This window comes from Oncorhynchus clarkii, chromosome 4, assembly GCF_045791955.1.
Source record: "Oncorhynchus clarkii lewisi isolate Uvic-CL-2024 chromosome 4, UVic_Ocla_1.0, whole genome shotgun sequence".
In the NCBI taxonomy this organism is placed as follows: Eukaryota; Metazoa; Chordata; class Actinopteri; order Salmoniformes; family Salmonidae; genus Oncorhynchus; species Oncorhynchus clarkii.
In genome coordinates, this window is record NC_092150.1 from 62,402,922 (window position 1) to 62,426,990 (window position 24,069).

General features: G+C 42.6%; 1 protein-coding gene across 3 annotated transcripts in view; it reads left to right on the forward strand.

Annotated features, from left to right (window-relative positions):
- Nucleotides 1-20,701, forward strand: part of LOC139407062 (cyclin-dependent kinase 19) — a 64,010-nt gene extending 43,309 nt beyond the window's left edge. The window contains exons 5-13 of one of the 3 annotated variants that reach the window (XM_071150382.1): nt 3,677-3,734; nt 4,854-4,985; nt 11,180-11,323; nt 11,573-11,642; nt 11,820-11,892; nt 12,095-12,192; nt 12,541-12,619; nt 17,297-17,530; nt 19,888-20,701. In XM_071150382.1, the coding sequence (XP_071006483.1) occupies nt 3,677-3,734; nt 4,854-4,985; nt 11,180-11,323; nt 11,573-11,642; nt 11,820-11,892; nt 12,095-12,192; nt 12,541-12,619; nt 17,297-17,530; nt 19,888-20,004 (1,005 nt within the window). In that variant the 3' untranslated portion in view covers nt 20,005-20,701. Of the gene's footprint in view, nt 1-3,676; nt 3,735-4,853; nt 4,986-11,179; nt 11,324-11,572; nt 11,643-11,819; nt 11,893-12,094; nt 12,193-12,540; nt 12,620-13,133; nt 13,482-17,296; nt 17,531-19,887 lie in introns of those variants that run through there. The other 2 variants (XM_071150384.1, XM_071150383.1) reach the window with 2 other exon arrangements.
- Nucleotides 20,702-24,069: the final 3,368 nt, after the last annotated feature.

Sequence of the window (24,069 nt, forward strand, 5' to 3'; positions counted from 1 at the left end):
ACCCTTTTTTCTATGAGTGTACTGTAAATGGTCATTTTTCTCATTGGAGGTCCACACTCTCCCTAATCTGAGCATCAACTCTTCTTAATAACTATTTTCTTTGCCACAGGATGAATTTCTCAGTTGTCACTTTCTCTGTATTGTATTCCAAATAAGGTTGATGTATTGCAGTATAATGTGCTTTCTCAAAGCTAGCACTTCCTGCTATTGTGGATAAAGGCCTGTGCAAATTCCACTCTCAAGCTGGTGGTGTTAGGCATTGGGATATGTGAGTATCAGTTTTGCGCAATTAGTTTGTTACCCTTTTCATTGTGAACTTGTTCTGAAATATGAAAGAGTCAAGTTTGTTTTCTACCTCTCATTTTGCTACTCATTGAAACATGCCACATTCCAGCGCATCTGGATATGGGGTGGTTTTCTATCAATTTTTACTCCACAGTAATGTTGGGGGAGGTGTGTTAGAGTTAGGCTAGAGGGGGGAGTAGCGCAGGCAGCATTCCTATATCTACAGCCACAGGGGTAGATACGAGTAACTGCATGGCTCCCTCCTCCGCTCACTTTGCCCGTTATGCAACACGTAGCCTTATGCTGCGCTGCACAGCTGCAGAGAAACCAGCCTACCCTACCCCTCCTCTCCAGTAAGCCAAGCAGGCCGCCCCCTGCTCCTGCCTAAATTATGTAACCCACACTAGCCAGAGAAGTTAGATCCCTCCCCCACCATGCTGACTGTAGCTGTACTCCAAACCTGAATACTGCAGTAATTCCTACTTCTGCCAGAAACAAATGTTTGAGGTTGAAAATGCCTTAGACAGTCAATATGTACAGGCTGTAGCCACGTTACACTGAGAGTAAAGTCAGGTTTCAGCTGCAGCAAATGGATGTGCTAGGCTTCTCTCTCTCTCTCACACTTACCTGCCTATGGTGGCTCGTTTTCATGATTAATACAAGACGTGCCCTCTGGTGTAATGGAATGTTGTTCATAGCTGGAGTGATCCCTGGCTCCCCGTAGTCACGTGTCACATGTGCCACCAGGAAATGTCAAGGAACAACAGCAACCACACACGAACTGAGAACTGTACTTTTGTCTGAATATGGACTGTGTGTGTGCCCTCCCTAGGTCTATATCCTGTGTAGAGTGGGCTGTGGCAGGCCTGCGCTGTTACAACTCATGGCGCAGTGTGTAATGGTGTTCTGATAGTACAGTAGAGTGGTTAATGCTTGTGTGTCGAGAAAATAAACAGGTCATTACTTAATCATAAGACATGTAGGAAGAGGAGGAAAAAAATATTACAGTGAACGCAAGGACAAAGACACTGAATGAATAATGGCACTGCTGTATAGTTCCCAGTGCATGTAAAGATAGTGTACCTCTGGCACTTGCTGGTCTAAAACCGGGCTATTTTTGACTCTACATGTTTGTTTGTTTTTTGTGAAAGACGGGCACATCCTTAGGGATTGAATTTTCAGACCCACGGAGGGCTTCGGGATATTTCTTTTCCAGTCTTGACCCACTCTCATGAAACCTCCTTACATTTCTGGGAAGCTAAGCACATGTTAGAGTCCAAAACAATCCAAACTGTTGTGGAAAAACTAATCAGACAGCAATATTACCACCTCAATTCAGTGCTCAGTTGACTTTTTCATTGCCCAGTCATCCAATCTCTGTTTTTATGTGAACTTTTTGGTGATTATTACTCACCTGTATGGAAATATGATCTCTTTAAACATAGGGTCAGTGAAAGCAATTTCTTTAGTCTGACTGTATTAGCCCACTTATTTAGAATTTGAAAGAGGAGCCGATGCCAGTCATTTGGGAGTGAAAAGAGACCCTCCTCGAGGGAGTCGTCATTGTGTTTGCAGATAGCGGTGTTTTGTTGTGTGTTTGAATAATAGAGCTCATTATTAGTGGGGTTCCTATAGCAACAGCCCGTATTTGTTGAGCAGACTGAATCTTATGAGTTTGAGATTCACACACACAGACTCAGGGGACTGACAGAAAATGGAAGGATACATGAAGGATTCATGATGAAAAAAACAGTGGGCAGGTAGCCTACTGTGTAAGTATAGTCATTGGAACAGAATGATGCACTCAATTGACGATTCGTTTTAGATGTGCTGTGTACCTTTTTACACTCAGACGACATGAATGTGCTGTATGGATAATGTATATTGAACAAAAATGTCAATGATTTTACTGAGTTACAGTTCATATAAGGAACTCAGTAATTTGAAATTAAATCAATTAGGCTTTTATATGGATGTCACATGACTGGGCAGGAGCGCAGCCATGGGTGGGCCTGGGAGGGCATAGGCCCACCCACTTGGGAGACTGGCCCACCCACTGGGGAGCAAGGCCCAGCCAATTAGAATGAGGTTTTCACCACAAAAGTGCTTTATTACAGACAGAAATGCTCCTCAGTTTCATCAGCTGTCCGGGTGGCTGGTCTCAGACGATCCCGCAGGTGGAGAAGGTCCTGGGCTGACGTGGTTACATGTGGGCTGCGGTTGTGAGGCTGAACGTGCTGACAAATTCTCCAAAACAATGTTGGAGGCGGCTTATGGTAGAGCAATGGACATTCCATTCTCTGGCAACAGCTCTGGTGGACATTCCTGCAGTTAGCACACTCCCTCAACTTGAGACATCTGTGGCCTTGTGTCGTGTGACAACTGCACATTTTTAGAGTGACCTTTTGTTGTCCCGAGCACAAGGTGCACCTGTGTAATGGTCATGCTGTTAATCAGCTTATTGATATGCCACACCTGTCAGGTGGATGGATTATCTTGGCAACGGAGAAATGCTCACTAACAGGGATGTAAACAAATTTGTGCACATCATTTTTGAGAAATGATCTTTTTGTGCCTATGGAACATGTTTGGGATATTTTATTTCAGCTCATGAAACATGGGACCAACACTTTACATGTTGCTTTTATATTTTTGTTGAGAATATATTGACGGGTAAAGTATTAGATGAAGCAATACTATAACACGGAGGCCATTTTTGGGGGGGCATAAAGCTTTGTAGATGATGAAAGTGAGAACATCACGGTAAACTGTTATTTGATGTATGTATGTATTCTGCAATTTGAATTGTTGGTACACAGACTGTCTGGCCTAGATTCATATTTTTTTTTATGTTTCTCAATGTTTCCGCGTTTTAAATTGGCTAGGTGGTTCTGGTGTCATGCAGTCAATCACATTGCTATACAGGGCACCATAATATCATGCGTCCCCAAAGCCTCAAAACACAGACTCAGACAGAGAACATTATTATGTCATTGGAAGCAATGTCCCAAAGGCACAGGCATGCTTCACCAGCATGGTAGACCTTGATATCAACGATAAGTAGAATCATTGATGGAGCAATCTTTCACCATAATAGCTTGACCTCTTTTTTTGTGTCTTTGGCAGTATGGAGGTCAAGAGCGTAACTTGCATTCCATGTGGCATGTTCTGCCTCTGTTATTTGTGTGTTACACTGGTATTGCCCAAACCTCCCTTCTAAAAGTCATTGGAAATGCATGGCATTTTTGTCTATTATGTGATAAACCTGTAAAGTGAATGTAACCTTATTTCTATGTTGTGTTTTCTTAGTTGGACTTGGAGCCTCTGAGGGTTTCCTGAAGGCTGAAGCACACGCAGAAGATAGTTGACTGTTTGTCTCTCTCTTCTCTAGAAACCAGCCAACATTCTGGTCATGGGGGAGGGCCCAGAACGAGGACGGGTGAAAATTGGTAAGATGGGCTAAATGTACACACTGAAGTCAGTACTCTGTAGATGATTGATGGAGGGGGCTGCTGATTCAGTGATTTTTAAAGGCTTAAACTTGTCAGTGAGTATGTTTTGTTGTCAGTAGATTGACAGAGATAATGTACAGTATGTGTACTTATATTATTTGTATTCACATTTGAATGGAAAATTAAATGTTATCAAACAGCTGAATGATGTGACCGTAGATCAATGAGTTTGTTGACTTGACTGAGAGTACAATGGCTGTAGCGTTTCACCTTCAGCCAGCCTCTGAGGGGGTCTCTGAACACAGGGACACGGGGGGCAGGCAGAGGGGCTTTAAAATGGCCACATGACACTGATGACACTATTGCATAACCTACTCCCCAGCGTGACACTATTCTGGGATGATGTCACAGGTCTGCCGTGCCGGATGGACTATATTTATACCCTAACCCTGAGAGTCTAGTGTTAGTGCTAAGTTGTTATTATTAGAGTCACAGGACCCCCTTGGTGACCGCAGCTCAGGGATGCTTGGGTGTCGATGACCGCGTGACATCCACCAGACCAGACCACCAAACTTCACTTCGGGTCCTGTACAGACACAGAAGACCATAATAGGGAATTACCTTTCCTTAATACTACAGAAACAAGAGCTTCCCATAAGACTACAGACCATGACAGACTCCAGGTTCTGTGCAGACCTGGCCCATAAGATGACTTATTGACATAAACACCAGCCACACAGTATATTTTGATTGGACTTCAATTGAATTGATTGACTGATTTGATTAGCCTGCTCTTGTGAAAGAGAAGAAATTCAAGAGTGGTGGCTTTGACAAGTTATACATTGCCAACGATATGACTTGCCCAACAGAGCCAGGGATCATCCCTGATACCAAACACTACCCCCTTCGCGGAAATACCAGGTCAAAGGCTGTTGAAATACTTGTGCTGCTAGTCACTATCAAGTCTCTTCTCAAGTCTCTTCTGATGGGGCTCTCCTGGCTTAAGACATGGAGAATAGAGTAGCCTTGAGTTGAGCTCGCCCTGTTTTTCATCGTCATTCATTCATGGTTGATACTATGTTGTCTTTCCCCCACTGTATTTTATTAAACTTTTAGCTGACATGGGCTTTGCCAGACTCTTCAACTCTCCTCTCAAACCACTGGCGGACCTTGACCCCGTCGTGGTGACGTTCTGGTATAGGGCCCCTGAGCTGCTGCTAGGGGCCCGACATTACACCAAAGCAATCGGTGAGTAATTTGCCTTAACGTGAGAGGGACATGGAATCTGTTTCTGAACTCTTCTATATTAATGTGGATGCTACCACGATTACGGATCATCATGAATGATGAGTGCGTAATGATGAGCGAGCAAGTTACAGATGCACAAAGATCATGCCCCCAAATATGATATACAGTTGAAGTCGGAAGTTTACATACGATTAGGTTGGAGTCATTAAAACTCATTTTTTAGCGACTCTACAAATTTCACTCCACAAATGTCTTGTTAACAAACTATAGTTTTGGCAAGTCGGTTAGGACATCTACTTTGTGCATGACACAAGTAATTTTTCCACCAATTGTTTACAGACCGATTATTTCACTTATAAATCACTGTATCACAATTCCAGTGGGTCAGAAGTTTACATACACTAAGTTGACTGTGCCTTTAAACAGCTTGGAAAATTTCAGAAAATAATGTCATCGATTTAGAAGCTTCTGATAGGCTAAATGACATAATTTGAGTCAATTGGAGGTGTACCTGTGGATGTATTTCAAGGCCTACCTTCAAACTCAGTGCCTCTTTGCTTGACATCATCGGGAAATCAAAATAAAATCAGCTAAGACCTCAGAAAAAAAAGTAGACCTCCACAAGTCTTGTTCATTCTTGGGAGCAAGGTACCACGTTCATCTGTACAAGCAATAGTACGCAAGTATAAACACCATGGGACCACGCAGCCGCCATACCACTCAGGAAGGAGACACGTTCTGTCTCCTAGAGATTAATGTACTTTGGTGCGAAAAGTGCAAATCAATCCCAGAACAACAGCAAAGGACCCTGTGAAGATGCTGGAGGAAACTGGTACAAAAGTATCTATGTCCACAGTAAAACGAGTCTTATATCGACATAACCTAAAAGGCCGCTCAGCAAGGAAGAAGCCACTGCTTCTAAACCGCCATAAAAAAGCCAGACTACGGTTTGCAACTGCACGTGGGGACAAAGATCGTACTTTTTGGAGAAATGTCCTCTGGTCTGATGAAACAAAAATAGAACTGTCTGGCCATAATGACCACCGTTATGTTTGGAGGAAAAGGGGGGAGGATTGCAAGCCAAAGAACACCATCCCAACCGTGAAGCACGGGGGTGGTAGCATCATGTTGTGTGGGTACTTTGCTGCAGGAGGGACTGGTGCACTTCACAAAATAGATGGCATCTTGAGGTGGGGAAATTATGTGGATATATTGAAGCAACATCTCAGGACGACAGGAAATTAAAGCTTGGTCGCAAATGGGTCTTCAAAATGGACAATGACCCCAAGCATACTTCCAAAGTTGTGGCAAAATGGCTTAAAGACAACAAAGTCAAGGTATTGAAGTGGCCATCAAAAAGCCCTGACCTCAATCCCATAGAAAATTTGTGGGCAGAACTGAAAAAGTGTGTGCGAGCAAGAAGGCCTACAAACCTGACTCGGTTACACCAGCTCTGTCAGGAGGAATGGGCCCAAATTCACCAAACGGCTTGTGGAAGGCTACCCAAAACGTTTAACCCAAGTTAAACAATTTAAAGGCAATGCTACCTGATACGCTCAATTAGTATGTAAACTTCTGACCCACTGGGAATGTGATGAAAGAAATAAAAGCTGAAATAAATCACTCTGCTATTTTTCTGACATTTCACATTCTTGAAATGAAGTGGTAATCCTAACTGACCTAAAACAGGGAATTTTTACCCAGGATTAAATGTCAGGAATTGTGAAAACTGAGTTTAAATGTATTTGGCTAAGGTGTATGTAAATTTCCGACTTCAACTGTAGGTATGATATTTATGCCCCTGTGCTGTGTTTATTGCCTTCCTTTTAGACAGTATAAAACAAATAAAACAGGGTTGGGCAAATAACTGCGCACGCTGCGTTTTTTAAAAGATAGGCTAATTATTGGGAGTTTTTTCACCACTGTTTTGTCGGCAGTCTTTCCATCGATTGGAGGAGTATTAGGCTATAGTGATCGGCACCAAAAGCCTATGTAAAGTCTGTATCAATAGGCTACTAGTTGCATTTTTTTTTTAATATGAAAAGGAGAAGGAACTATGACTGACCTGCACTGCACACAGGAAAGTGTCCAGACAACTGTGAGCTGATTGACCAGTAGGCTAGGTATGAATGTTCTGAAAGCATAATCATTGGAATACAAAACCCATTGATCCCTTTTGGGCTATCAGCGGAACAAAAGTATTGTTGAGTCTATGAGATGGTGCACTATTAACGGCAGTACCGCTTTATCAAATGTACATATTTTAGGCTGCAGCTGCGCCTGTGAAAATATTTTCTTTGGCAAACAAATCCAAAATTGCAAAATCGAATGCTTCTGAGTGAGAGTCACCTAACTTGCGTGGTTTTTCAATAGGCTATGCAAAGGCTATTGACTTAGTTGTTGGATGCGCATTTGGTATCCAGCTGTTTCATTTGGCCTAGTGATATTGTCGACCACCCAGGAAATATTTTTCTGAATGACAGTCAAGTGACAAACTGCTGTTGTGATATGCCTATAGCACATGATGCAAAAACAGCCCGTGTGGAAAACGGTGTTCGGGAAGAATGTCCAGAATATATTTGTCTCGTTCGTTGTCAGTGACGACAGTTGTGATCCAATACCATTATATTTGTGTTGATTATCTGCTGCTGTCTGCTAGATTTGCAACAGGGTCTAGAAGATTTAACAGGGAAAGCATCAAGGTAATGAGTTCATGTTTTCATATGTTTCCGTGCGTCGGATTGGACAATGAGTCTAAGCTATTGCGCGAACACCCAAGGAATTTTCCTTTGTCATTCAGGACATTTATTGACAACAGATGAGTAGCCTAGTGGGCTTATAAACAAATGATTTGGATGTTGTAATTAATGATGATGGTGATAACCCAGTAACAGATGGACTCCGATCCCTTTAATCATAGAGGGTATTATTACTTTGTGTCTCTAAAATCACAATGTTTCCATTTCTATTGTCACGTGACACAGAATATTTGTTGTTGTTGAAATGATCAAATGTCTGCCTTTTACCAGATCCATATTTTAGCATGAGCTCATAAATTTAGTAGCCTATGCCACAAAATATAATATTCTGCCCATATGAACTAATTGATTTTAGGCCATAGCCGCAAATAGACAGAACATTGTTTTCCATTCTTTAATAAAAGGCTCATAAACTGAAGCAGGCAACCGAAACTACAGCTCGCTTCAGTTTCCTTGCCAAATAGGCTTAGAAGCAAACTCTGTATCTCAACAACGTTATTTACCATTCATTTTTATTGGACACAGCATCATCTGACACACAAACAAAACAAACTGCAAATGCGTCCACAAGCTTGATGTAATCATTGCGTGTTATGAATATGGGATTAAATACAAAACTAATTTCTAAACATCAAAACAGATATGTATGAAAACACCCTCAAATAAAAGCTGACATTCTATACTGTCGCCTCATTTATGTATGTATACATATACAGTGGGGCAAAAAAGTATTTAGTCAGCCACCAATCGTGCAAGTTCTCCCACTTAAAAAGATGAGAGAGGCCTGTAATTTTCATCATAGGTACACTTCAACTATGACAAAATGAGGGGGAAAAAATTCTGAAAATCACATTGTAGGCATTTTAATTTATTTATTTGCAAATTATGGTTGAAAATAAGTATTTGGTCAATAACATAAGTTTATCTCAATACTTTGTTATTTACCCTTTGTTGGCAATGACAGAGGTCAAACGTTTTCTGTAAGTCTTCACAAGGATTTCACACACTTTTGCTAGTATTTTGGCCCATTCCTCCATGCAGATCTCCTCTAGAGCAGTGATGTTTTGGGGCTGTTGCTGGGCAACACTGACTTTCAACTCCCTCCAAAGATTTTCTATGGGGTTGAGATCTGGAGACTGGCTAGGCCACTCCAGGACCTTGAAATGCTTCTTACGAAGCCACCCCTTCGTTGCCCGGGCGGTGTTTGGGATCATTGTCATGCTGAAAGACCCAGCCACGTTTCATCTTCAATGCCCTTGCTGATGGAAGGAGTTTTCACTGAAAAGCTCACGATACATGGCCCCATTCATTCTTTCCTTTACACGAATCAGTCGTCCTGGTCCCTTTGCAGAAAAACAGCACCAAAGCATGATGTTACCACCCCCATGCTTCGCAGTAGGTATGGTGTTCTTTGGATGCAACTCAGCATTCTTTGTCCTCCAAACACGACAAGTTGAGTTTTTACCAAAAAGTTATATTTTGGTTTAATCTGACCATATGACATTCTCCCAATCTTCTTCTGGATCATCCAAATGCTCTCTAGCAAACTTCAGACGGGCCTGGACATGTACTGGCTTAAGCAGGGGGACACGTCTGGCACTGCAGGATTTGAGTCCCTGGCGGCGTAGTGTGTTACTGATGATAGGCTTTGTTACTTTGGTCCCAGCTCTCTGCAGGTCATTCACTAGGTCCCCCCGTGTGGTTCTGGGATTTTTGCTCACCGTTCTTGTGATCATTTTGACCCCACGGGGTGAAATCTTGCGTGGAGCCCCAGATCGAGGGAGATTATCAATGGTCTTGTATGTCTTCCATTTCCTAATAATTGCTCCCACAGTTGATTTCTTCAAACCAAGCTGCTTACCTATTGCAGATTCAGTCTTCCCAGCCTGGTGCAGGTCTACAATTTTGTTTCTTGTGTCCTTTGACAGCTCTTTGGTCTTGGCCATAGTGGAGTTTGGAGTGTGACTGTTTGAGGTTGTGGACAGGTGTCTTTTATACTGATAACAAGTTCAAACAGGTGCCATTAATACAGGTAATGAGTGGAGGACAGAGGAACCTCTTAAAGAAGAAGTTACAGGTCTGTGAGAGCCAGAAATCTTGCTTGTTTGTAGGTGACCAAATACTTATTTTCCACCATAATTTGCAAATAAATTAATTAAAAATCCTACAGTGTGATTTTCTGGATTTTTTTTCTCATTTTGTCTGTCATAGTTGAAGTGTACCTATGATGAAAATTACAGGCCTCTCTCATCTTTTTAAGTGGGAGAACTTGCACAATTGGTGGCTGACTAAATACTTTTTTGCCCCACTGTATATATATATATATATATATATATATATGTGTGTGTGTGTATATATATATATATGTATATGTATGTGTAACATTTGATCTCAAATCCAAAATGCTGGAGTATAGAGCCAAATGAAATCTTTTAGCTTCACTGTCCAAATAAATACACAGGAGAGTGTACATCAAAAGACATTCCAGAGAAGTTATTGTTTAACTTCATTATATTCATACCTAACACATGCTTCCTATTTTGCAACCAAAGCACAGAGATGAGATGGAAATTATTTGAAAATCGACCAGCAGACACAGACCAGTAGGACTTTGCTCTTTTGATTTTTTTTACCCAGACCGTATTTGCACTTACAGTAATGAGAGTATGTCTAGCCTATTGGGGGCCCTAAGCGATATTTGGTCTGGTCCGCCCCACCTCGCGGGCAAAACATTTTAGTGCCCCCCGTCTTGCCAGGGGATATAGGTGATAAGTTGATTTTGAGTGGCCCAACCAGCGGAAACGCCTCCAAATGGTACCACCTCACAACGCCAAATATGAAGATATAACCAAGAGTGGCGCAGTCTCAACTGGCAACGGTCACCGCAAATTAACATTCTTATTTAATCAACACTGTCAAGTACAAATATAGTAATGTTATATTGTAGTGAACAATCTAATGATTCTATGTAACTTGTAATGACAGTTTTCTTTGCAATAAGTTTTGACATTCATTTGGTAGCACCCCTTGAATTGCTGTTTTTTTCTACATGTACAGCAGTGAATGAACGGCCTACTGTATAGGAATGGCATATGTTCCTCAATAGAGCCCCCCCTGGCCGAAGCCAACAGGCCCTTCAGGGTGTCTGCCATCACAGATGCATGTAGCAGGCCAACACACTGAAAGGCCCTAGGCATACACTATGAGATTATATGAGTTTATGCACAGGGTTGCAGATGTAATTGCAGGGTACAGCCAAATTCCTAAGATGAATTCTTAAGAGGAAACTCCTGTGACTGTCCAGTCTCCATTAGTGTGAGAGATATTCGGATACACCTTGGCAAGTTTAGACAAGTGTCTTTTGTGTCCGCTCCTGCTAAGGTGTAGGCCCGGACCACTCTGTTTAATTGCTAACTGCTTGTCTATCTGATGCAGACATTTGGGCGATTGGCTGCATCTTTGCGGAGCTGCTGACGTCCGAGCCCATCTTCCACTGTCGCCAGGAGGACATTAAGACCAGTAACCCCTTCCACCATGACCAGCTGGACAGGATATTCAGTGTCATGGGCTTCCCAGCAGGTCTGACCAGCACACACACACACACACACCTGATGAGACCATGTAGAACATTCATTAAGAACCCAGTTAGATTCTCACGGTCATGAAAGTATAGTATTTTGGTAAAGTCCTCAACATCAACCTTGTCCTTCTCTTGTACTTGTTGTTGTACAATATGTACAGTAGATTACATTATCCTCCGAAGTCAGCAAGTATAAGAATTGGGTTAAAGTGACCTGAAGTTTTGTCTGTTTTTTTTTATTTGGTCAGATAAAGATTGGGAGGACATCAGGAAGATGCCCGAGTACCCCACCCTTCAGAAAGACTTCAGGAGAACGACGTGAGTGGAGAAGGCTTGACATTCTGACCCTACCTGGGCTCGCTCGGCTCTCAAAAGATACCTGAACCCTTCGCACACATCGAACATCGCATCTGAACCTTTCTCTCAGGCTGACAGCTTTCTGAGACTATTCACTTGCTATCTGTTTTACATGTGCTGTGCTTCACCCATTCACAGGTATGCAAATAGCAGCCTCATCAAATACATGGAGAAGCATAAAGTCAAACCTGACAGCAAGGTTTTCCTGTTGGTAAGCACGCTGTCTAGTAACCAGTATATTCTTGAACTTTAATTGCCAGTTTATGGAGGGCATGCTACTGCTACCTTGATTTTCACTAGAGAGTATAAGATAAGGACCTATCTAGATATAAGAGCTGTAAAACCAATACGCCTGGCTGGCTGATTGGGTTTGCTTGGCACCACTATCTTAGTGTTCATCCACCACTTTTCAGCTCCAGAAACTCCTCACAATGGACCCCACCAAAAGGATTACTTCTGAACAGGCACTGCAGGACCCCTATTTCCTGGAGGAGCCCTTACCAACCTCAGAGTGAGACCTACTAAACTTTATTTTCCAAACTCGGTCATGATCATAGCTACCCTCTCCACACATGAACCCATTCACATGTTCATCACGAGAAGTCTGTTTGATCAACTAACAATGGAGGCCGTTGCTTCAGTGAACTTAAAATGGAGCACTTCCAAATCATTCCTTGAATTGTGATTTCATAGTCGGGTATGTTTTGAATTTCTAGATTCCTGTTTTTATCTTGGTCAGCCTGGTTGGGATTTGGTTTCTTGACATAGTTTTTTGTTATTTGTACACACCACACCCAGCTACTCAGTTATTTCACAAACAACTGATTGTGTGTATCCCTCGTTTCATTTTCTCCTGTAGTGTATTTGCCGGATGTCAGATACCTTACCCGAAACGAGAGTTTCTGAACGAAGATGAGCCGGAAGAGAAAACAGAGAAGGTAAATAGAGTTTCGGTGGAAAGGTTTGGGCTATAGACTAAAAGTGAAATACTAGGATATGCATCGAGAACCCCTCACAATTGACAATCCTTAGCCATTTGCTGTTATTAACAACTGCCATCATGCTGTCTAAAAATACCCAAAACACCTTAACCCCTTACACTCGTGGGAATTGGCCTACGGTGCATCCGGAAAGTATTCAGACCCCTTGACTTTTTCCACATTTTGTTACAGCCTTATTCTAAAATTGATTGAATTGTTTTCCCCCCCTCATCAATATACACACAATACCCCATAATGACAAAGCAAAAACAGTTTAAAGATTTTTTGCTAATATTTTTTTGGGGTATATATATATATATATATATATATATACAAATTTTAACTATTCAGACCTTTTACTTAGTACTTTGTTGAAGCACCTTTTGCAGCGATTACAGCCTCGAGACTTCTTGGATATGACCTACAAGCTTAGCACACATATTTGAGGAGTTTCTCCCATTCTTCTCTGCAGATCCTCTCAAGCATCAGGTTGGATGGGGAGCGTTGCTACACAGCTATTTTCAGGTCTCTGCAGAGATGTTCGATTGGGCTCTGGCTGGGACACTCAAGGACATTGAGACTTGTCCCGAAGACACTCCTGCATTGTCTTGGCTGTGTGCTTAGGGTCATTGTCCTGTTGGAAGGTGAACCTTCACCCCAGTCTGAGGTCCTGAGCGCTCCAGAGAAGGTTTTCATTATGGATCTCTCTGTACTTTGCGCCGTTCATCTTTGCCTCGATCCTGACTAGTCTCCCAGTCCCTGCCTACCTGACCAAGGCCCTTCTCCCATGATTGCTCAGTTTGGCAGGGCGGCCAGCTGTAGGAAGAGTCTTGGTGGTTCCAAACTTATTCCATTTAAGAATGGTTGAGGCCACTGTGTTCTTGGGGACATTCAATGCTGCAAAATAATTTGGTACCCTTCCCAATATCTGTCCCTCGACACAATCCTGTCTCAGAGCTTTACGGACAATTCCTTCAACCTCATGGCTTGCTTTTTGCTCTGACATTGTGTGCATTTGCACTGTCAACTGTATGACCTTATATAGACAGGTGTGTGCCTTTCCAAATCATGTCCAATCAATTGAGTTTACCACAGGTGGACTCCAATCAAGTTGTAGAAACATACTTTCCGAATGCACTGTATATAGATAGGGATAAATTGAAATGTGTCTTACAGAAGGAATATGGAAAGCATATGTATAACCATGGTGGCAATGAAAAGGGAACAGTGTGGAGATTATTGGAACGTTATTAGACTAAATGTGAGGCCAAAACAGTTAATCTGCCACAAGACTGAATCCAAACACTACGCTGTTGATTTTATGTGCATTTTTTACATTTACTGTACTTTGACGCATTTGAAATATGAAAATACTCTGTATACATTCAGTAACATAAGAATATTCATGGCGATGTGGGTAGGTGCAACATAAGACAAGAGGGAGAGTTCTAACTGGTGTCTCCAAGTGGCCACACACCTCTCTAGAGTGTGCACAGGTCCTACGTAATGCATTTTATGACTCAAAGAAGAGTCTCTCATAGCTATGCCGTTGAGGAACTAGAGCCAGCAGATTTGTAGTGGTTTTCTTTGGAACACAGCCCTGCATCCCCGCCTTCACACGATTCCTGTTGTTGTTTACACGTTCCAAAAAACGGTCCATTTATAAATCACAATCTGGTCATGTCGGCATCATTTCAAATTCCATTGCCAACTAAGTTAGGCCTCTATATGTAAGTCACTCTTGTTTTATTATTTTTTAAAGGAACTCATTCAGGCTTTCAGCTTACTCTTCAAAGTTGTAATAATTTTGAAATTGCACCCTGTGCATTCAACTAAGTAGTGCATCATCAGTTTCTCTTGTCATTGCAGACCTTAGCTATCTCTGTTTTTTAGGCCATAGATGTTCTTTTTTTGGTGTAAATGTATATTTTTTTTTTCATCCCTTTTTCTCCCCAATTTCGTGGTATCCAATTGGTAGTTAGTCTTGTCTCATCGATGCAACTCCCATGCGGACTTGGGAGAGGCGACGGTCGGGAGTTGTGCGTCCTCCGAAACACTACTCAACCTAGCCGCACTGCTTTTTGACACAATGCCTGCTTAACCCGGAAGCCAGCCACACCAATGTGTCCTAGGAAACACTGTACACCTGGCGACCGTGTCAGCGTGCATGCGCCCTGCCAGCCACTGAAGTTGCTAGAGCGCAATGGGACAAGGACATCCCTGCCGGCAAAACCCTCTCCTAACCCGGACGATGCTAGGCCAATTGTACGCCGCCCCCTGGGTCTCCCGGTCACAGCCAGCTGCATCAGAGTCTGGACTCGATGCCAGGATCTCTAGTGGCACAGCTAGCACTGCAATGCAGTGCCTTAGACCACTGCGCCACTCAGGAGGCTAGGCCATTGATTTTGTTGTAATGTTTGAGTCACTCAGATATCACGTGAACACACACAAGACATGGCAAAATGAGGGAAGGGGTTTGGGAACCACTTGCGTAAGACACTGCCTCCGGATCACATATACTACTGCAGCATTGGCATCCGGGTCACATATCCCGCTGCAGCATGAGTTCACATCTGATCCAATTTCATCTCTACTTGTGTCCTATGCACTAAAGGAGTCAGTGTTTTAGGAGAGGGAATGGCATGCCATGGGATAATAAGGACAAGCTGCACAAACAGCAGCAGCTGCACCCAGCACTCCAGAAGAGGTCCATTGACCTCTGGAAGTAAAGGCACTCCAGTTAGCCTGCCCCCTGATAGCACACAGTCTAAATAATGATAGGAAAATAAAATAAATGAAGTAAAACTGAATTTGTCAGGTGGTGGTCTATAGTTCATAGGCCACCGGTGGATGAGTGAGATACGAATCAAGAGGAAATCCCAGGCCTTCTCTGTCATACACTCTCGATGCCTACCTCCAGGGCCACAACTTTAACTGGGGACATGTGCCCCCCCCACCCACACACTCTGCAATTGCATTTTTGCCCCCCCAGTTTTATCATTGGAATGTGATACAAAACGAGGCAACGGTGTGCTTTAGGATAATGTGGATGCCTCCGAGTGGTCGGGTAGGCTGTTTGGAGTATATATATAAAAAATGTCACCCCCCACTTCTAAAACCAAAGATGCACCCCTGCATATCTCACTAAGCTCTCTATGCATATCTCACTTAAGGTAAATCTCACTAATGTTGAGCCTTTCCCCTGATAAAAGATAGGCTACAGGAGGCTTTATTTGGACAATAGTGTTACTGATCATGTAGGCTGGCTGGTTCCGCAGCATGAGTATCAAACACCATGTTATGAATATGCCAGACCATACAGAAAGTATGACACCGAGCCAAATCAGTGTATACGAGGTGAAAGGGAGTGCATGTGCGTACTACAGCCAGAAAGATACTAGTCCCCTCCACACAGAGCGGTTTCTGCCATTCCACAGTCCTACATCACATTAGCAGCTGTTTTCAAGTAGGCAACACCTGATACAAGTGTTGCCCCAGAGCAGCCATCATGAAGGCTGCAGGGCCTCTGCCAACCTGGGCCAAGAGGGTATGAGAGGGACTCATTGTTTTCCAGTTGTGTAAAAAGTACCCAACTGTCATACTTGATTAAATGTAAAGATACTCTAATAGAAAATTACTCAAGTAAAAGTCACCCAGTAAAATTCTACTTCAGTAAAATTCTAAAAGTATTTGGTTTAAAATATACTTAAGTATCAAAAGTCAAATTATAAATAATTTAAAATTCCTTATATTTGGAAATTCATGGGCACATTCAGACATAATTTACAAACGAAGCATGTGTGTTTAGTGAGTCCGCCAGATCAGAGGCAATAGGCATGACCAGGGATGTTTGGTTGATAAGTGTGTGAAATTGACTATTTTCCTGTCTTGCTAAGCATTCAAAATGTAACTGAGTACTTTTGGGTGTCAAGGAAAATGTATGGAGTAAAAAGTACAATATTTTGTAGTGAAGTAAAAGTAGTCGAAAATAGAAATAGTAGAGTACAGATACCACAAAAAACGACTTAAGTAGTACTTTAAAGTATTTTTACTTAAGTACTTTACACCACTCTTGTTTTCCTGACCCCAAAGTTCACATGTCTCAGCCTTGTGGTTGTGGATAGATTGAGAACACAGGAGGCTGCTGAGGGGAGGACTGCTCATAATGGTGGGAACGGAGCGAATGGAATGACATCAAACACATGGAAACCATGTATTTGATACCATTCTACTCATTCCACTCCAGCCAGGTGCCACCCACCTCCTGTGGTTGAGAAGTGGTAAGCTGGGCTGAGGACTCTGAGCAAACAAACCCCTGACCACAATACTGGGTACATACTGTACTAACCAGTTCCCAACTATTGGGGAGGGTGGCAATGATGGATCAGTGAAACATTGTTCATTTGGCTGTTGTTGCACAGCAATGTTGCCTTGATGCCATTTTCTGAGTGAGCATTTTCCATAGTGACCTTATGTACATTGTGTATGAATGTCTGACTACACTGTTACTCAAAGGAATCTGTGAGTGTGTTGGTGCACAATGGCAGATTACAACATTACAACAGTTATACTCTAAGGAACCTGTCAGGGTGTCCGTCTCTAACTGAACACTTGTGTGTGTTTGTCCTCCATCAGAACCAGGCCCAACAGCACCAGCAGACGACAGCCCAGGCCCAGCAGCAGAGCGGCACCCAGCAAGCCTCCACCCAACAGAACTCTGCCCAGACCAACGGTAACACAGGTGCTACGGGAGCCAACAAAGGTGGAGGCCTCCAGCACGGCCAGGACCAGGGGCCCCCAAACAAGAAACCTCGGATCGGGCCCTCTGGGGCCTCCTCCGGCACTGGGGTCCACCAGTCCGAGTACCAGGTTAGAGTTTTTACAGCTTTACACTTATCCATAGTGTTACTGTCCATTTTGATTGAAAGGAGATGAAAGGCATAGACATCGCTTCAGTCACCAATGGTTGATCGCTTGTGGTTGTCTTTTGAGGAGCATGCCTACATTTATTATCTGGAGTTGAGATTTAAATGTGTTTAATCCAAATGTCAGCAAATGTAATTGATTCAAAATGTCAACATATGTCAATATAGGCCCTTGGGAGACCCGAAGGACCCAGTGCTTCTTTATTGATGATTTGACTAGAGAGCAAAGATACCGACAGAAGGGGATGTCAGGGACGTGCAACACTTGTGAAAAGACACAACAGCCTCAACTCAGACCAGAGCAGAGCATTGTGCTATCTAATGGGATTACAGGTCATGTGATATCAGGATGATAGTGTCCTTCCTCTAGTTCGCACTAGCCTGCTGATGAAGTTGTAAGCAAAACATTGTGCTGCCCTATCACTGTTGTTCCCCGTCTTGACGCCTGCTCTAACTTTTGGCGGGGGGGGGGGGGGGGGGGGGGGACTCTACAAGGTGTCAAAAGCTTTCCACAAGGTTGAAGGGATTATAGCTTTCGCCTGGTCAGTCTATGTCATGGAAAGAACAGGTGTCCTTAATGTTTTGTGCACTCAGTGTATAAAGTGGGTAGTGGAATCAATAGTATGTATTAGAACAGCATAGTTGTGTGTGTGTGTGTGTGTGTGTGTGTGTGTGTAAGGGTTGGATGTGTGGGTAGTCCGTGCAAATCATCTCTAATGTGCAGATAGTCTCTAAGGTGCAGGTCTGTGCAGGGAGATAGCTAGGTTTAACCTTTCAGCAGTCTGATGGCCTGGTGGAAGAAGCTACTCCGATACCGCCTGCCAGATGGTAACAGAGTGAACAGTCCATGGCTCGGGTGACTGGAGTAGTGACTGATAAAGGGGACAGAGTGGAGAATGTGGTAGAGAGGAAGAGAGAGTCTTATTACGTATGAGGAAGGTGAGATAAAGGTGACCTCCCTGACGTTGTCCGGACCACAACTGTAGTCGGTTCAGAGGTGTCTCCTGGCTTGGCCCGTGCCGTGTGGGGTGCTGCTTGACTGACTGACTGACTGGGCTATATTTAGCAGGGGGCTGGGTTTTGCATGTGGACAGCTGCTGGGCTCTTCAAATTCAAGACTCACCAGAACAGATGTATAAATATCCCCTTGCTTTCTGGATGGGCAGACCGAGTGGAACAGAGAGCTAGCTTGCTGTGGCGTCACATTCCGCGCCCTAATTTTCTCCTCATTGATCACTCTCCCCGAGGCTATGGTATCCCAATGTGCACCACTCGCTCCCCCCCTCTCTCTGTGAGTGCGGATAGATAGACTGCTAAACAGGCGGCGATGTGTGGGTTGTAGTCAGAGATGTATGGGAGTATTTTTTTTTAACGAGGTCTCCATACTTCAGGAGTTTCAGCCACGTTCTGCTCCCATCCCCTCCACCCTCCACCCAAGCCCCCTGGGCCCCAGTCCAGCAGCAGGTCCTCAGGGCCACTCTGGTGGCTCAGAAGAAGGGTTTCTCATCTGAAGGCCAGTGACTTCTGCCTTTTTTTTGTTGTTGCCTTTTTAGGACATTTGGCCTTAGGCCCAGTCTGAGCTGGTTAGAGTGAGTCACGGTCCGTAATCAGTCATCTGATTCAGAGCCGGCTTTCTTTATAGCTGTAGTATAAGGTGGGTGGTTAGCCCTTCTATTGATGTGGTGGCTCAGTCCCCCAGATTATTTATTTATTCAGACGAACAAAAGCAATCATAGGAATCATTGAGCAAAGTACAGAGCACAAAGAAACTGTCCTGTTTTTACGTCATGAAACAAAACAGGCAGCAGGTTTTTGGCATCAGCCACTTCTGCAGGTTTTACTATGGCGCGTGATATACAGTATACTGTTTAGGATATAGAATTGTCATGGCACTGTAGAATTGCTCCGAATTAGGTTGGTAGTCTCTTGCTAATTCTGTTCTAAATCGGTGAGAAGTAGACCACATCTTTGGATGCCAAGTAAAACAACAGTGGAAAGCCACAGAGGTATGTTGATCAACACTACAGATCTGTGGCAATGCGTCATGCTTTTCTATAGGATTCATTCTTGATCTGTAAATTATTCAGCCAGCTTTACAATTGAAAACATGGCCAACAAAAGTCATTCCCCTCCCGCAAGGTCTCCCAAGGTACAGTTATTGAATTATTTATTCTCAAACCCCATGCGAGGTTGAAATAGACAATGGTATTTTCCAGTGGTGCCGACTTGATAAATAATTAATGACAGGGGTCTCTAGCCGTTAACAGTTTACTGTTTCCTCTCCATTCTTCTCTTCTCCAGCACTCCAACTCCCGCCTTGGATACCAAAGCAACGTCCAAGGTTCCACTCAGTCCCAGGGATACTCGTCGTCATCCCAGCAGAGCTCACAGTACTCCCACCAATCACACCGCTACTGAGGCTCCGAGAACTGCTCTCCAAATCAACAGCAGGGACCTCTCCCAAACGTAACCCTCGACCTCAAACAAACCTTAGCATAACCTCTTATCTCCCTCATCCTGATCAGACCTCATCACGTGTCAGATCATTTCAACAACGCAACAGTCATTTCTCTCCTCCTTCATGCCAGCCTTACTACACAGAGTGACCCTGGCCTCACTTCCACCCAATGCCCTCACACTTACCGGAGGGCACTGCAATATGAAGGCAAACTCAACACAGGAACCAAAAACAAACCCTGCCACCTAAGGGCATCGGACAAGATTTTCTATTATTATTATTAAGTGACAAAATCTGTTGATACTAGATTATAAGAAGGAAAACACATCAGGTGCAACTTTGACTACACACGCCTACTACACAAAGACTACGAATCACAGCACTTACAAAAAACATGTTCTTCAAGAGGAAGAATTGCAGCTCTGTTCATATATATATATATATATATAAATACTATATAGCACCTTTTTCTATTCATTTAACAAGACACTTTTGCTTGTTTGCGAAGTGGAGTTTAAGTTTACTTTGATCGTTGACGTTTTTGGATATTGACAAAAGGAAAATAGCCCTTTACTATCATCACTTTCCTTCGCGGTACATTTATTTACCCTGGATATCTATGATATACAGATAACAATCAAAGCAAAAGAAAGAAAATGAGCCAACACTTTCCTGTTGAGAAAACAAGACAGAATCTCCTATTCTCCGGTTGGCTTGGAAATCACATTTGTATAAGAGAAAGTCTTAAAACTATGAAATACACCATTTATTTTAATCTTGTTATATTAATATTTAGGGTTTTCTACTTTTAGGCATTTTGTTTGTCTAGATTTGTAGTCTAAAAGTCTGCATTGGAAGGAAATGTTTCTGCAGCAAGTTATGTAATCTTTAATTGTCTCCAACAACTCTAGGTACCGCCTGTCGTCAGACAGGTTACAACTACCAAGCTACTCTTTACCGTGGGTCATGTCCTCCAAGGAAACATTTGTTGGTGAATCTGAACGATCTCATTTCAAGCCGGAAGTGTTTAAGTGTGTGAGGTACCTCTTTGTGGACACCTTTGCTTGACGGATCTTACCACGGACGCAGACGTCACCGAAGGTCACCGAAGGTGTGCGTCGTCATCATACTGGGAAGCCAAAAGTGTGTATGTTCCAGAGACTGTTACTGCCTGATAGTTTTTGTTGTTAATGTAATGTTCTACATTTTTCTTCTCTCATTTATTACCCTTTACAGTTTCAGTTTGTATTTTCTCTTATTCAGTCAAAGGACTGCACTGCTGAACGGATCTGCAAAGAGCTGGAACAAATTTGGGGTGAATTATTATGCCCCGTCCTCTTCAACTCCACACCGCTGGTTGCGCACTGAGTATAAACCAAGGCAGAGAAGTGGTTTCTTATAGTATTTGTCCTTTGAAAACAGGTTGACTGGAACTGTACTGTTTGTGTGTGCCCAAACACACCGAGATAGACGGACATGGAATAAGGCAGCCACTTTAGCTTGTTCTGTGACTGGTGAAGGGGTGTAGAAACACTGACATGTACTGGCCATTGAGAGAACTGGACCTCTTTTGCAGCAATGGTGAAAATGTGTGATTTTTTTTTTAGCGATTATTATAACGGCCTTTTGGGATGTTCGAAAATCATCAGCCATGTTCAACTGGTATATATTGATGATGATCAACACTGTCCTTTTGTTGCCAAAGGAGAGAGAGACGTATTCTGTTTTCTATCGTACAAATATTCACAGCCACAGTACAAGGTACTACCATGTATTTTCCCAACCGATAGACTGCTCTCTGTGAAGCTGTGAAGCTCTCTGTGAAGCTTGCTTCTGACAGTGATACTGCACAGATCGTCAGTGATGCATTGGTCTATTATCTCCGGCTCAGTCCAACACGTTTCGAGAGCCCGTCGTATTGATAGTTCTGCTGTTGACCGCCGTCTGGATGTCTCTCTCCTTCTCCCTCTCTCTCTCTCCTCACACATATCCGATGTGTTTCTCAGCACTTCCAGCTCACTGGATCACAGTTCCAGTATATCTTATGTGTGTTGAGGTGAACGCCAGAAGACCAGATGAGCAAAAAGGACTGCTCCTTGTTCAACATGAGTTCCTAACAGTCGCCCAGAATGTTTTTGCATGACTGATTGACTGTTTCTTTGGTGTTGATACAATGTCAACGTATTGGTTCGGTTTTGAGTTTCTCTTTTCTATTTTCCCGATGGTCTGGTAGGCACACAGGCCCGGTGGATTAACAACCCGCCTTCCCAGAACAGTGGTGTTTTCCTCGGGAACAAAACCAGCAGCTATTCAAAAAGGTTTTTCTCTCTTTTTTTTCTCTCCCTATGGCATGTATTTTAAGTATAGTTGAAGAGCATTAAGAATAAATGAGACTGTTTCTCAATTTTCATCTCCACACAAACGAGGTATCAAAAGTATTATTCATTGTGCGGCTCCAACAGGTTATAGTGGGGTAAATAACTCTCAAAACAGTTCCTATGCAAAATCAAAGAGGAAAGATTTCACTTGCACCATGCTTCAGTTTTACTATGAAAGCATGCAGTTCAGTTATCTTGTGGTTTTGAAAATGATTGGGATATCCATTCCTTATTGTAAATCTTATGTTGAATATTGTAATTGAAGAAGGCATTCACTTGTTTCTTACAGCACTGTAAATTGTACTCTAAATTAAATATTGTTAAGAAAGGAAAAAAATGCATATATATATATATATATATAGTATACATTATACAATCATATGTATTGTTTCCATATACAGTGCCTCCAGAAAGTATTCATACCCCTTGACTTATTCCACATTTTGTTGTTACAACCTGAATTCAAAATGGCTGAAATATATATATTCTTTCTTCTCGCTCATCTCCACACAATAACACATGTATTTATTTGATTTTTATTTCATCTTTATTTAACTAGACAAGTCAGTTAAGAACAAATTATTATTTACAATGACTGCTAAGCCCTAACCCGGACGACGCGGGCTAACTGTGCGCTGCCCTATGGGACTCCCAATCACGGCCGGTTGTGATACAGCCTGGAATCGAACCAGTGTCTGTAGTGATGCCTCTAGCACTGAGATGCAATGTTTTTAGAAATGTTAGCAAATTTATTGAAAATGAAATACAAAAATATAGTTCACACCCCTGAGTCAATTTTTTGTAGAAGCACCTTTGGCAGTGATTACAGCTGTGAGTCTATCTGGGTATGTCTCTAAGAGCTTTACACATCTGGATTTTACAATATTTACCCATTATTATTTTCTAAATTCTTCAAGCTATGCCAAATTGGTTATTGATCATTGCTAGACAACCATTTACAGGTCATTCCATATATATTTTTAAGTAGATTTAAGTCAAAACTAACTCGGCCACTCAGGAACATTCACTGTTTCTTGGTAAGGAACTCCAGTGTAGATTAGGCCTTGTGTTTTAGGTTGTTGCCCTGCTGAAAGATGAATTCATCTCCCAGTGTCTGGTGGAAAGCAGACTGAACCAGGTGTTTTTGCCTATGCTTATCTCCATTCCGTTTATTTTTTTATATCCTGAAAAACTCCCCAGTCCTTAACGATTACAATCATACCCATAACATGATGCAGCCACCACTATGCTAATGAGAGTGGTATTCAGTAATGTGTTGTATTGGATTTGCCCCAAACATAACACTTTGTGTTCAGGACAAGAAGTTAATTGCTTTGCTAATTTTTTTAGCAGTTGTATTACTTTAGTGCCTTGTTGCAAACTGGATGCATATAATGGGATAGTTTTATTCTGTTCAGGCTTCCTTCTTTTCACTCTGTTAATTAGGTTATTATTGTGGAGTAACTACGATGTTGTTGGTCAATCCTCAGTTTTCTCCTATCACGTCCATTAAACTCTGTAATTGTTTTAAAGTCACCTCTGGCCTCATGGTGAAATCCCTGAGCGGTTTCCTTGAGTTAGGAAGGACACCTTTATCTTTGTAGTGACTGGGCGTATTGATACACTATCCAAAGTGTAAATTATAAC